General features: G+C 50.6%; 1 protein-coding gene across 2 annotated transcripts; it reads left to right on the top strand.

The window, feature by feature from the left end:
• Window positions 1-394: 394 nt before the first annotated feature.
• thumpd3 (THUMP domain containing 3) lies at window positions 395-13407 on the top strand. 2 transcript variants are annotated; one of them, XM_039772944.1, is made up of 10 exons: window positions 395-501; window positions 1283-1555; window positions 2793-2870; window positions 4000-4506; window positions 5611-5741; window positions 8236-8305; window positions 10037-10152; window positions 11528-11635; window positions 11846-11969; window positions 12782-13407. In XM_039772944.1, exons 2-10 carry the CDS (start codon window positions 1334-1336, stop codon window positions 12992-12994), a joined length of 1569 nt encoding a protein of 522 aa, XP_039628878.1. In that variant the 5' UTR covers window positions 395-501; window positions 1283-1333; the 3' UTR covers window positions 12995-13407. The 2 variants fall into 2 exon arrangements, with proteins under 2 accessions (XP_039628878.1, XP_039628877.1); XM_039772943.1 differs by lacking the exon at window positions 395-501 and adding an exon at window positions 968-1132.
• Window positions 13408-13468: the final 61 nt, after the last annotated feature.

The following is a 13468-nucleotide window of genomic DNA, read 5'->3' on the forward strand; positions in this document are numbered from 1 at the left end:
AAATCGGTAAGGGAAGGGGCAGGGGCATTGAAATGGCACATCTCTTGAAACGCTGCCTTCCTGTTGGCACCCAGATGGCTGTATGAGGTTACGCGTTGACTTCATCAGAGGGGATGGCACGTCTGTCACTTTTGTCCCTTTTTGTTTTTGTCAGCTGTACTTTCATTAAAACCATAAATGACTTTTTGATCGAGGGCGCCCTCCGGTGCCCATTTGTAGTAATAACGCCAAAATGATTCACGTCCTTTTCGGTGGGATTCACGGCGGGGCTTTGGTCCGCTTTGATCACCTGGTGCTCACCTGGTCGCTGTTGAGCGGGTTTTTATCTTCAGGGAGTTCGGTTCGCTTAAGACACCAACAGAATTTCATGTCGTTCCGCGTTTTATGACCACCCGCCCCGCCTTATGTTTGTGCGCCTTTTAAAGACGAAATCTTAACAAACACCCCCAGAGGCTTCTGCCGTCGCCACGACTCTACAATCTTGTTCGGACCAGAAACGAAGTGAGTGTTTTATTGTCCTCATGTCGACCTCTAACGATACCTTTCTGTCCAGACACAACTGCGTGCACAATGATAACCGTAAGGCGCCCCGCTATGATTAGCGAGTGTGTGTGCGTGCATGTCGCGGTGACCGGGGGTCCACTTTGGTGTTGGTTGAACTTCACTGGAACCGACATGCTAGAAAAGAAATGGATGGACAGCTGTGTGGACGACCCCATAACTGACCAATCGGATTTAGCCTAAAGAGCCGTGCTTGGATAGATGTACTGTACGTTACACTGCGCCTTTCACATCGCACTCTCTCACTAAACCAGTGCAGTCCCGCTCGGTTTCCGAGTCCCACTGGCTTTGGCGTCTCACTGACTCACAGAGTAGCCCCTTCGTTCGGTTTCAGTGAGCGAGTAAGCGCGCATGTGCCCCACTCCGGAAGTACTCCCATCGTCAAGGAAACGGCGTCATGGCGAGGTCAGAGCACGTGCTTCACTTTCGCTTTGAGCACACAGCAAGCCCGCCTTGGCATTCGCGCTCACCGCTGTGACCTTTGGTTGCTCGAAAGGCGCTTTAGCTGCGGTTTTCTAACGAAGGGCCTACGCGTAAAACCCCGAGGACTGGCCTTGCGTGCAGGACACAGGTATGTCATCGCGGGGGCGGCCGGTGTTCTAACGAAACTTCCTACCCACATAACACCGGGGCTAATAAAGCAGAAGGGAGGCACCGGCACGGCACGGCACCCCGCCCCGCCTCTGTCGTGTCTTTACGGTATGTTGTTGTCATCCTGCAGGGTACGCCGCCGTCTCTCTCCAGACTGAATGCTCGCTTGCCCGCCCGGACGATGTCAGAAGGTCGCCACGAGGCTCCCGTGAAGAGGGACGGCGCCCTTGCTGACGAGACGCCGTCCCCCGACTCCTTCAGCGTGGTGATTGGGGCTACGGTGCCCACGGGCTTCGAGTACACGGCGGCGGACGAAGTTCGAGAGAAGCTGGGCGCCGAAAGCAGGATCAGCAAGGACCGGGGGCGGATCTACTTCGAGGTCCGGGCCGACAGCCTCCCTCAGGTACGGCCGCCGCGACGAGGGGGCTTGGGTCTGGTGGCGTCCTCTGCATAGTTGATAGGCCCCGTTATTATCAGAGTAAAAGCCGTGGGCTGCTCTTCAGCTGGTGGCGTGTCATTTTTGGATATGCTGCAGCAGGCTCCATGTCCCGAAGTGCGAGTGTGGGCCTAATGGTCGCCCGTGAGGCGGCTTTTAAATTGGAATGCGGGAAGGAGTGGAGTGGCGTGGCCCAGGTGTTGCCGCCCGTCAGCCACCTCAAGTATATTGTAGTGGCCACCCGCTCTCCCGCTTATGTCAAAAGTAATGGAAACCACAGATGAGCACATGAGGATTTCAGTGGACTTTAAAAGCATACTTCTGACCGATGGGCCCACAGTGGGCTTGAGGCCACTAAAACTGACCATACAAAACAAAGTGCACAGCAGCCATTGGGCACCACACTGGCCCTCCCCGAGGTCTGAGAGCAACTGCAGGTGACCAAACGTGAAAGGAGAAAGAAGGCCAGAGGAAAGTACCAATGTGTGCCAACGGCAATTCAAATGCCACATTACAAGTGCGAATTGAAAAACAAAGGGTCAGGAAGCAGAAGAAATAAAGGTAACGTGTGCCACCCAGAGCAGTAGGGTACCATGACACAGCAGGGACATCCACAAATGGCACCACACAGTGACAGACAAAATGGCATCAGTGTAACCTTAAAAGAATAAAAGACACCAAAGGGTGAGGGTTAACTTGAATCCTACATCGTTAGTAATCCGGGTAGAAAATGAGCAGGACTTCAAACAGAAAGTTCAGAAAGAATGAACGAAGCAGGCTGCGTGTTTAATATCCTGAAAATGAAAGCCTCTGCCGTCTTACTACTTTAACATGTTTTTGTTTAATGCTTGTTTTCCACGGGTTGTTGTATGTATTGTACTGCACTGATATTTTGTATGTATATAATAATAATAATTTTCTTACATTTAAACTGGTGGGCCGCTCAGGGTGGCACTGTGACCTTTGACTAGTCGTCTGATGTACCGGTGAGAGTGGCCTTGTGCTGGGTGACAGTACTTGAACCTCCTGAGCCAGAGGGGGCGCCGCTAGTTGTCCTGCTGACCGCACTGCTGTGATGAAGTGGTCCTTTGAACCCTGTTTTGTCATCCCGTGCGCTGCTGACCTGTGCTGGCACCCACTGGCCTCCTTGATTGCCATTTTATTTTAGGAGGTAACCCTGACTTGTTTTGCTCTTTTCTGGCAGGTTCATCAGCTGAAGTCGGTGGACAACTTATTTGTTGTGGTTAAGGAATTTCCTGACTACCACTTTAAAGACACAAAGGTAGGCCCTTCCACGTTCTTGTGTGTCTCCTTTGGTGGTGATGTGGTCCGACCTTTTGGCCTCAATAAAAACAGTCGGCTGCCCAGTTATTGTTTGGAATTGTCACATAACTGGAGGGGAGACCCCCAGCTGCTGTGCCCAAGTCCTCTGAGGGTACGTCGGACGAAAGTCACGTTGATGAGTGGGCCGACTAATCTGCAGCTCTGGGGCCCTGCAGATGAACCCTTGACCCCGCGCCGTCGTTTAGCCCCCTACAAGCAGAGTCCAGTTTGTGAGTATCGGTCAGTTGAGATGAGCAAGTCTGAATTCAGCCATTTAAAGCTCTGCTTGTAGGCTGGGGCTTTTGAATTCGGCCTCTGTAAGGACTCCAGGGCAGGCGGTCTTGTCCTAGTGAGGGGCTTGCCAGCCGCGTTTTGAATGATCTGAACAGCCAGTGAAGGGCACATTGCAGCAGTCAGTCTCGGTAGAAATACAGTACATGCAGGAGTTCATTCGTTCATTCACTGATCTCTTTAGAAACCAGCTTCACTTTTCTGTGTTTTTAAGGTTTGAAAATGGCTGTTAATAGGTTTGGTGTTCGAGCCGCTGGTTGCACGCGTGTTTGGCTCGATGCTCCACGTGCTGTACGGCCCCCTTCGGCTGGCATTGTCTTCCTTTTTATTTGATAGTCAGCTGTATGGACGAACCCAGAGAGAGCGTCAGGGTGATGGGGCGCCAAGTTGACACACAGTTACAGTAAGAGAGGCTGTGTGGTGGTCTTTAAACGACCCAGTCTGTCCTGTGTGGCATCGGGGTCCAGAGGGAACGCCGACTTCCAGCAGCTTTGAGGGTTAGAAGTGACGTCCTTGTTCACCCAAAAAGGCTTCTTCTACTCTAGGGGAAATGACACAGAGGCAGGTAGTGCGTCTTCATCGGCTCAAAGCCGGAGAGCCGCTCCCGTGACGTGTGTGTATGTGTGTGACACGCAGGGTACGGCGACTCGCAGCACAGTCACTTTTAGGTTTGGGTCCACCAGCTTCCATCTGCTCACACGAGTTATCCTGACGTTGTCTTTGGGATGAAGCCTGAGCCCCGGTCCATATCTCGACAGTATCGTCGCTATCTCTGACACGCTTACTTTTTATTGCAGGAGGAAACCTTAGAAGAGTTTGAGGAGCTCGCTTCCAAACTTCCTTGGCTTTTACCCCTTGAGGTGTGGAAACTGAACAACACGTTAAAGAAAAGACGGTCCAGGAGGAAAGGGGTCCTGCGAGCTGCGTGTCCAGGAGAAATTTCAAGCGATGGTCGTAAAGGGGGGGCTAAGCCAGAGCCGCAGCGAGACCCGGAGTCAGCGGACAGTGTCATTGAGTCAAACACCGCATCGGAACGTGGGGCGGCCAGCGGGACTGGGAAAGGAAGCAGCGCTGCTGCTAAGGAGGAGAGCCAACATGGAGACGTGGACTCGGAAGAGGAAACCGGTGACAGCTGCGAATCTCAAGATGAAGGCAAGAAATCGGAGCTTCTCAAATTTCGTGTGACGTGCAGCCGGGCAGGCGAGAAGCACAACTTCACCTCCAACGAGGCAGCGCGTGATTTTGGGGGAGCCGTTCAAGATTTCTTCCTGTGGAAGCCAGACATGACAAAGTTTGATATTGAGGTACGTCCGTCTCTTTCAGAAGGGCTGTTTGCAGACGTGCAGAGGGTGGTGCGGGATTATTGGGGGGTTCAGACGTTGGCTGGGCTTGGTGGAGATGTGAGAGGCAACCAAAGTGCCCAGTTGGACATCCATGGGGAGAGTCTGCTGACTGCCACACCAGCCCAGCCATCCATTTGTCCATCATCCGGAGTCATTAGTCTGCTTTTAGGGTGGTCGTCCCAGCAGGACGGCCTCGGAGGGCACACTCGCTTTAGGCCTTCTCATGTTCTGACCTCTTGCTGTGTTACTGACATCTCAATTGATTTCTCTCAAAGTGACTGATTGCAATGAGCTGAAGGATTTGCTAAAAAGTCAAAACCCCATGACTTCTGAATATGAAATCATGAGTTCAAGATGATGATGATGATGTAAACTGATTGTGGTCAGAAGTGAGCCAATCAAAGGCAGACATTCGATTGTCAAGTTTCTATACGATACAATACAGTTTATTTTTGTGTAGCCCAAAATCGCACAGGAAGTGCCGCAATGGGCTTTAACAGGCCCTGCCTCTTGACAGGACTCTCTAAGAAGACAAGAAAAAACTCCCAAAAAAAACCTTGTAGGGAAAAATGGAAGAAACCTCAGGAAAGTCAGGTCGGAGAGAGACCCCTTTCCAGGTAGGTTGGGTGTCACAGTTTCTATGTGTGGTCAGAAACGGGGGTGGCGTGTGTCCGTTAAGAGTCAGGTCACCAAGGGTCTCTCAAGTGTTTGCACCTTCCACCCACCGTATGAAGGGAATTGAAATCCAGGGAAAGAAGAGCAGCCCTAGCCCCGCCCCTAGCCCCACCTCTAAAGGGCTTAGCTCCTGCGAAGTGACATCATCAGCTGCCACTTGAAGTCTGGACAGCAATGTGGACCCTTTGACTGGCGGTAGGCTGCTGACCAGGGTGGCCGCCTGGTGCCTCAGCCCTTTAGGTGGTTGGTCTCGCGTTGATAAGACTGTGTAGTCGGGACCCTCTGGGCAGCCTGCCTGTCCCGCGTGACTTGACGTCCACTTTTAGACTACAGAAGTTTGTTTCGACTCTCCTTTCCAGATCCTTCACTTTTTTCCCCATCCATATGCAGGTTTTGCTGAACATCCACAACGAAGAGGTGGTGGTGGGGATTTCCCTGACAGAGGAGAGTCTGCATCGAAGAAATATCACCCACTTTGGGCCTACCACCCTGCGCTCCACCCTGGCTTATGGGATGCTGAGGTGAGTGTCCTCGTAGCCAACTTTGATTTCTTCTGGTTAACTGACCAGACCCATTTTATTTTTCCCAGTAGCCCATGTTAATACTCACATACTTGTTGTAAGGTTCATGGGGCTCTCCTGTGCCACTCCAGTCAGATGTTTTATCTCATCCATGCACATGGTCATCTGTGGCTGACTTGCCATCTTTATTGTTGGCACGGCTCATGCCATGGAGGTAGCCCTTCAGACTGCCCAGCATTTGGTAGCCCCCCCCCGGGTCACATGTTGAGAACAGGAGGGCTGGTGACCTCCTCACCATCACAAACGGTACACACGATCTTGCTGGCTCTGGCTTGGACCTTGAGTCACGTTGATCTCCATGCTTGTGTTGCTTTGATTGTTGTCTGGACTTGTGGTCAAGTGACGCTTCAGTTCTGAATGTAATGTCTTTGTTTTTGAGGGTCACCACTGCTGACCCTACTGGGGGTATTTCAGCAGCACACTGCCCATTCCTGTCCTCGGTCCCCATTTCATCTCACCTGTTTATTCAGAAACATCCCACAGAACTCTTCCCAAACCCCCCACCAATCCTCTTGTCACTCCAACGTCTCTCCTCTGCCAGTGGCACCCAGAACTGCTCCACAGGTTGGGCATCAGTGCCAATGGGGCAGAGGGTCCAGGCAAAAAAAGAAAACGCCTGGGGATGAGCTTAGGGTTTGCACCATCAGTCTATGAAGTGAAGAGGAAGCCTGTCACTTGACTTGTCTTTGAAGCGGACCTGTTCTGCTGTTCTGCTACGTGTGGACTGGGCCTGAACGCACCTCTGAAGGAAATTCAGGGATGGCAGGTGGGCCAAGAAATGCACACAGTAAGCCACAAGTGCTGGACCCTCAGAACATTGGAGCTGATCTTGGGTGGCACTGTAGTGTAGGCCTTTAGGGTCTGACTCAAATCTGGTAATTGAGCCCCCTCAGTTAAACGAGGCCTCCATCTTGTCTTCCTTCCTGCCGAGGTCATTTATATACTATATATTTATATATATTTATATATATCTATCCAACGTCTGTCTTGTTTGCCTTCCACGAGAGGACTACAGTAGATGGGGGTTTGTTTCTGTAATTTGCTAGAACATTCCGGTTGATTTGCTGGTTTTCTCTCATCACAGTAAGTATCGCAGCTCACTTGAGGTACCCATTCATTTGTGTGAAGGGGCCGAGGGGATGGGGAGGCGGGGCCTCAGGAGTAGGGAGGTGGGTGGGGCCATCCTCATTTTGAATCGCTCTGCCTGTCGCCATGTGTTGGAGCGCATCTTGCCTCTCTGCTTAGCTAGCGATGTCTGTCTGTTTGTTCAGCAGATGTTAAGGAGTAACGTTTGACCTTTTTGAGAGAGATTAGGGCTATGTGTATTTCAGAGTAGGGGTCGCCAGCTCCAGTCCTGGAGGACCACCGTGGCTGCAGGTTTTCATTCTGACCCTTTACTTAATGACTGACCCGTTTCTGCTGCTAATGAACTTCTTGTGAATTCATTTTAATTGGATTGCTTGTTTAAGATTTGCTCTCCTGAATTTCTTCACCGGTCCTCTGAATTTGCTTCATTTCTTTCCTTAAATGGAACCCAAACAGAAATGAAATGTGAAGTGAGTGAGCCAGCAGAAGACCACCGAAGTCAGGCCCTCCAACTCCAACCAGCTGCTTAATGAGGTGCCGAGTCTTGTCGTTAATTAAACCCGCTCTTTCTAAAAGCACCGTTAACATTTTTTGGGACGTGAGCAGATTGACATTCCTGAGACCTTCGTCTTTCTTTATTTTTAGATGTTGTATGATGGACAGCAGTTATTTTAGTTCATTTTGTATCTCATTATCGTTTGGCTGCTAATTAAGGAGAAAAAAAAAAAAAAAACAATTCCAGGGTCTGAGTCTTCAAGAGTAAGTCAGTTAAAATGAATTCACAAGAAGTTCATTAGCAGCAGAAACGGGTCAGTCCTTAAGTAAAGGGTCAGAATGAAAACCTGCAGCCACGGTGGTCCTCCAGGACCGGACTTGGTGACCCCTGGTTTAGTGGGTAGCTGCTCATTGGCAGAGAGTTCACGGCCACGCGAGGACGCTCTCCCGTCAGAGCTGAACATGATCAGATACAGTGCCAGCCTTTGACTGTGGAGTGTGCCCACCTTTTACTTGGCCAGAATTACGTTTTCGTTTTTAAGTTTGTCCTGTTTCACTGCCACGTGGGCGGAGCCGCAGGGGTCAGCGAGTGTAGGAAATGAAGAGGTAAAAAAGGTGGATCCATCCCGACATGGACCTTCTTTAAAGTTGTAGTGCCTCTGTAGGTTATTAAAGGCTGTGTGTGTGTGTGTGTGTGTGAGAGAGAGAGAGGCCTGATGGGTAATCTCTTCACATCCTGTCTGTGGAGTCCTTCAGTGCTCAAGACTGCCGGGTCTGAGCCCAGTTCCTGTTCCCACCACCACGTTCAGAATCGGCTCGGCCGCTTACGCTTTTGTCTTCTTTTCTGCCTCAGGTTATGCGACCCTCTGCCATCTGATGTTATAATTGACCCGATGTGTGGAAGTGGAGCCATACCCTTGGAGGTAAGCCTCCCGCCTGCTCATATGTTTTCAAGGTCAGTCCTGCAGGACCCCCAAGGCGGCAGGTTTTTACTCCCATTCACTCATCTCGACTCCCAACATTGCTGAGAAATTTCTGAATATGTCAGTTGGTTTTTTAGTGGACCCCACCCCCGTGTGCAGTTGGTGTTGCCATGCTGTGCCATGGGGCCCTCTGAAATGGGCATGGGCGCCCATCTGTCCCTGGCTGTGTCTTTTGACCATTGCCACCTCAAAGTACCGCCAAAGCCCTCGACCATCAATTGTTTCCGATGCCACTGTGCTTGTGTATTAATTAATATCACTCACTGGCAGCATTAAAGGGCACTACCACAGATTGGCACACCCAGCCAGTCAAACATATTTTGATTACAGTTTAAACACAGTAGGTGGCACACACAAGTCAAAAGAATGACAGTGTAATAAGAAATGGTCAAAATGACAGACTTAGAGAGTGGGCCTGACAAGCCGCCCAGAAAGGTCACTCCAGCACTGCTGTTGGTGTGCCCCCAAAGGAGCTGCCCTCGCTTGACCGCCTTTTAATCTATTTGACCACAAATCCGCCCCTGGGTTTAGCTCAGGTGATTGTGTAGGCCACGCCGTCCTCCTCCTCCAAGCTTGGGTGTATGCTGGGGGTCATTCTGCTCTGGCACAAAGGGCTGCCCAGTATGGCTTACGTGACAGGGTGCCGTGTGCCACTGGAGGATACCGTACTGATGCTGTCACTTCTGTGCAGGTCATCCTCTCTACTGTCATCCAAAGCCGGAATGTGGCCTCCATCGTGCCAATCGCTCTCACCTGATGGATGTAGACTCAGACTTGGGTTCATGTGCCCACAATGCCATTTGGTAGCAGTCCAGTGAACGCTGCTTTAATAAAGGCCCTTCAGTTCTGGACTGTTGAAGTGGGCACTTCGTTCTGGCTGGCCTTCTGACTAAGGGTTAGTGTTAGTCTTCAGTCTTCTGGCTGTTTCTCTTCTCTGTAGCACAGCCTTTAATTCTTTCGAGTGACGGCAGCTTCTGTAATTTGAGTTTATAAATTTCTGATGGGCACACTGATTGAAGTTTACCAAATGTGCTGAAATAACACGTCACTGTGTGTGTGTGTGTTTATAAGAATATGTAGAGTAAGTGCTGCGTATACACACACACACACACACACACACACACACACACACCGAATAATGGACCAATATCTCTTACATCAATGAAGCAGAGAAAAATAATCTGACTGACACTCAGAGCACCTGGCTGGCTGCGGGTTATCCACCACCTCGCTGACCTCATATCAGCTCTCCTCACCTTCATTCTTCCTCCCTGTCTTTCCAACTCCTACTTGTCATATACAGGTGCTGGTCATAAAAAAAGTTGTCAGTTATAATCCTCAAAATTAAAAGAAATAAACATTTGAAATCCATCAGTCTGTGTGTAATGAATGAATCTGATATACAAGTTTCATTTTTTGAATGGAATTACTGAAATAAATCAAGTTTGTATGTCATGATATTCTAATTTTATGACCGTTATGACCTGTATTTCTAAGTGCTTGGTCACAGCTAAGCATCAGGGCGCTGGATTTGCCATCCCTGACTTGGTGGTATGTGATGACGCTCAGCTCTGGACAGGTGAGCCGTCATCTCAGTGCGGCCCCCCACTTGAGTTACGAGATGCCTGGCCTTCGGTGGAGTTTAAGGGGCTGTCAATTTTATATTTGCAGGGCTCCATTGAATGGCCGCATTCCTTCTTTATTTCTGGGGACAACAACACCTTGGCTACCAACCGGACCGTCAATAACATCAATTACATCCACAAAAAGCGACAGAATAAAGGAAGGTAACTCACGAAATGTCTGACGTGTGCGTACAAGTTTGCTGCTTAGGCGGATTGCCTTATTTAAACACTAAGTCACTTGGTGACACTCTTGATGATTGCCTTATTTAAACACTAAGTCACTTGGTGACACTCTTGATGATTGCCTTATTTAAACACTAAGTCACTTGGTGACACTCTTGTTCTTGCCCAGAATGGTGCTAGGTTCTCTGTGACCACTCTGTTAATTCAACACTAAAACACACAATGCGTCTCTGAGTGGACACATGATGCTAGAACAGTATGACCACATCAGAAAGCGGTACCCGATGTCCCAGCCTCATGTCCGCCTGGCAGTGTGTCCTCCCGTTTCACTGCACCCCTCTTTCTCTGACCACTCACACGGGCTTCTCTTCAGTCTCCTCTTGTGGTCATTCTGCAGCCTTGTTGGCTATAAGGACCACAGGACGGGTCTAGTGGCCACTGCTGTCACTTTAAGTTGACAAGCCCTTTGACTGTTGGATGACCCCAGCAGTGTATGGGTGACTTGCTTTACAACACCACTATACCATTAAACGCCTATAATTGACTCTTCTGGGAGGAGCTCCTGAGATCCTGCTCTGCTGCCCCCTGGTGGTTCTTGGCTTCCTAAGCAGAAGTGCTGTCGCTGCCTCTATGCTTCTGTACCCCACTCTCAGATGGCAGCTGGCATCTCTCTGTGCCACTATGTCCTCCATACTGAGAGTGGCGTGAATTCTAAGAGACAGGTTGGTTGGGTGACATTCCACATCCCAAGTGTCAGTTTGTCGGTCTGGGTTCCAGTCAGTCCACTATACTGATCTGTAGGGGCTCTCGATTTACCGGTCGATGTACGTCCCACCCCTCGCCCACGGTCACATGACTGCATGGGGTGGCTGGGCTGTCCCTAGAGAGGGCGAGTAGCACCGACCATCCTGGAGAGGCTTGGAGCAGAACTGCTGACCCTCTGTATTAAGGGGGCTTGGGCCTCTGAGGGGGACGCCCCCCTGCGGAGCTTTTATAATAATGCATTACATTTATATAGCGCTTTTCTCCGTACTCGAAGCGCGATCCACACGGGGAGTCTCCTTACTGCAAAGCTGCAGCACTACCACTGCGCCACCTGTGAGGATACTATGGGCCTGACCAGCTGGGAGGAGGCCCCTGGCAAGACTCCAAGATGGCCTGAGGAGAGGGATGTGTGGGCATGTTGCCCCCCCCATGAGGTGGTCTTGGAGAGTGAATGAGTTTGGCTGAGTTTTTGCTCTTCTTTCTTTGATTTGTTTTGTCCCACCGTTTGTATTTTTAAGGCGGCTGATTTCTGTCTGCTGTTGTCCCTGCCGTGTGTAGTAATTGTGGTCTCCTCCCTCCCACCTTTTAGCAGTCATTGGGGTCTCCGTATCGACACCCTCCAGTGGGACATCTGTCGTCTTCCCATCAGGACGGGTTCTGTGGACACCATTGTGACGGACATGCCATTTGGAAAAAGGTAAAGTTGGAGATTCGCCAATGGCCCGAGTCGCCCAGTTGTGCTGCGCCGCTCGGCCCCTCCAGTGTTTCTGTTTTAATGAGGGGTGACGGTCGCCAAACGTAACCCCTGCGGATAACGAGAATGGACCAAACAAACTAAAAGGGATATGTTGGCGTGGCCGACATTCTCGCTTGCTCTTCAAAAAGTTTGTTTTTTTGCCACCTTTAGGATGGGCTCTCGAAAGAAGAACTGGGACCTGTACCCGTCCTGCCTGAAGGAAATGGGGCGCATTTGTAGGCCGGAAACGGGAAAGGCCGTCCTGCTGACTCAAGACAAGAAATGCTTTGCTAAGGTAGGCCGTGGTCTTGCTGTAATTGGGGCAAATGTACAAAGGCCGTCTGTGCCCCCTCAGCCCCTCTTTGTCTTGCCGTTTGTGTAATTTGTACATTGGTCACCCCAGCACTCGGTGAATGGCGCTATACAAAGGTAGGTTGTCATCGGCAGAGTCCCTGGGGGGTCCGTAGGTCAGTGATTCCCACGTTGAGTCCAGCGCCTCACAGGTCCAAGCGAGGTGCTCCAGTGTGTTTTGTACCCATGTCTGCACTGCTGGTCAGGGCCGGTCAGAATAAGATGGAAGTAAGGGAGCAAACTCCATTTTAAAAAGGGAATAGAGAGAGAATGCGAGAAAAGGTACGGCAACAGCACCCACGTCGGAGTCACCCACACTGGCGCGTGAATGCCATGCTGGCACATTTTCTGAATGTAAAAGCCACTGGGACGCTGGTCTATAGTGGGGCTCCTCAAGTTCTCGCCAGTTTCCTCTTTAATTAGGTGGTCTTTGAAGTGCCGTCATGTCAGACTTCCATTCATTTTGGGATTTTGCTGTAGTTTTAAGTTCTTTGCCTTCTTTTGCCATTTTCCAGAAATGATGGCCCTGAGTTGGTGTTTGCTGGCATTGCCAGCCTCTTCTCTACTCGATCATTCAGAATTGAGAGTTTGAACCCGGGAGCCGCTTGTGACAGTCGAGTCCTCCATAACCACCGGAGCTGTGTGTTCAATGCCACTGAAGGATCTGAGCCCCCCATGTAGCGGACATCGCCGTAAGACAACGAGGACGTCGACATGACGAGGAAAGGCTAAAACCTGATTTCTCTCTCGTTGCAGGCTGTGTCCAGAATGGGCCACCTATGGCGCAGGTCTCACACGGTGTGGGTGAACGTGGGGGGGCTCCACGCCGCCGTCTACCTGCTGAAGCGGACAGCGCTTGCCTTCGAGAAGGCTGAAGCCAGAGCCAACCTGAAAACGAAGAGCACAGAGGAGGATGAGGAGGAGCGCAGGGGGCCCGAGGTGTCAGACGCTGCACCAGGGGACACTTGACCTTCATCTGAGCGCACAGTTGTTGCCTTTCGCTTAGCTACGTTGTTTGTGACGTTCTGCTCAGGGCGGCGTGTTGAGTGGTCACTCCTGCTGATTTCTTTAGCTTTTTGTTGATGATGTTCTGAGATTTTGTTTGAATGGGGGTCCGGGTCTGGGGCGGGACCTCGGATGGGTGCCGCTCTCATGTGTGACCGGGGCCCGCTCCTCACACACCCGCCTGCTGTGCTGCGCTTTGGTGGTGGCAGCCTGCTGACCTGTCAGTCGTTTCTGAAACTTTTATTTATTTCTGCATTAGGTGGGGGTTGGTTGGTTGGTTTGTTTTTGTTTGTTTGTTTGTTTTCTCTCCTGTCATTGGCTGATTGGCCACAAGTTGGGCCAATAACGTGTAATAAAAATGGACATATTGAAGGGCCGCTCATCTTTGTTTACTTCGATAATAAGGCAACTCTTTATCTTCAGGTGTGTCACTCGGGG

This window comes from Polypterus senegalus, chromosome 12, assembly GCF_016835505.1.
Source record: "Polypterus senegalus isolate Bchr_013 chromosome 12, ASM1683550v1, whole genome shotgun sequence".
Lineage (NCBI taxonomy): Eukaryota > Metazoa > Chordata > Cladistia > Polypteriformes > Polypteridae > Polypterus > Polypterus senegalus.

Bases quoted from the DNA above. Each gene is read 5' to 3' on its own strand.
- thumpd3 (XM_039772944.1), top strand. From the start codon at position 1,334: ATGTCAGAAGGTCGCCACGAGGCTCCCGTGAAGAGGGACGGCGCCCTT. The intron at 2,871-3,999 runs GTAGGCCCTTCC...TTTTTATTGCAG, and splicing joins ACCACTTTAAAGACACAAAG to GAGGAAACCTTAGAAGAGTT. The intron at 11,636-11,845 runs GTAAAGTTGGAG...TGCCACCTTTAG, and splicing joins GACATGCCATTTGGAAAAAG to GATGGGCTCTCGAAAGAAGA.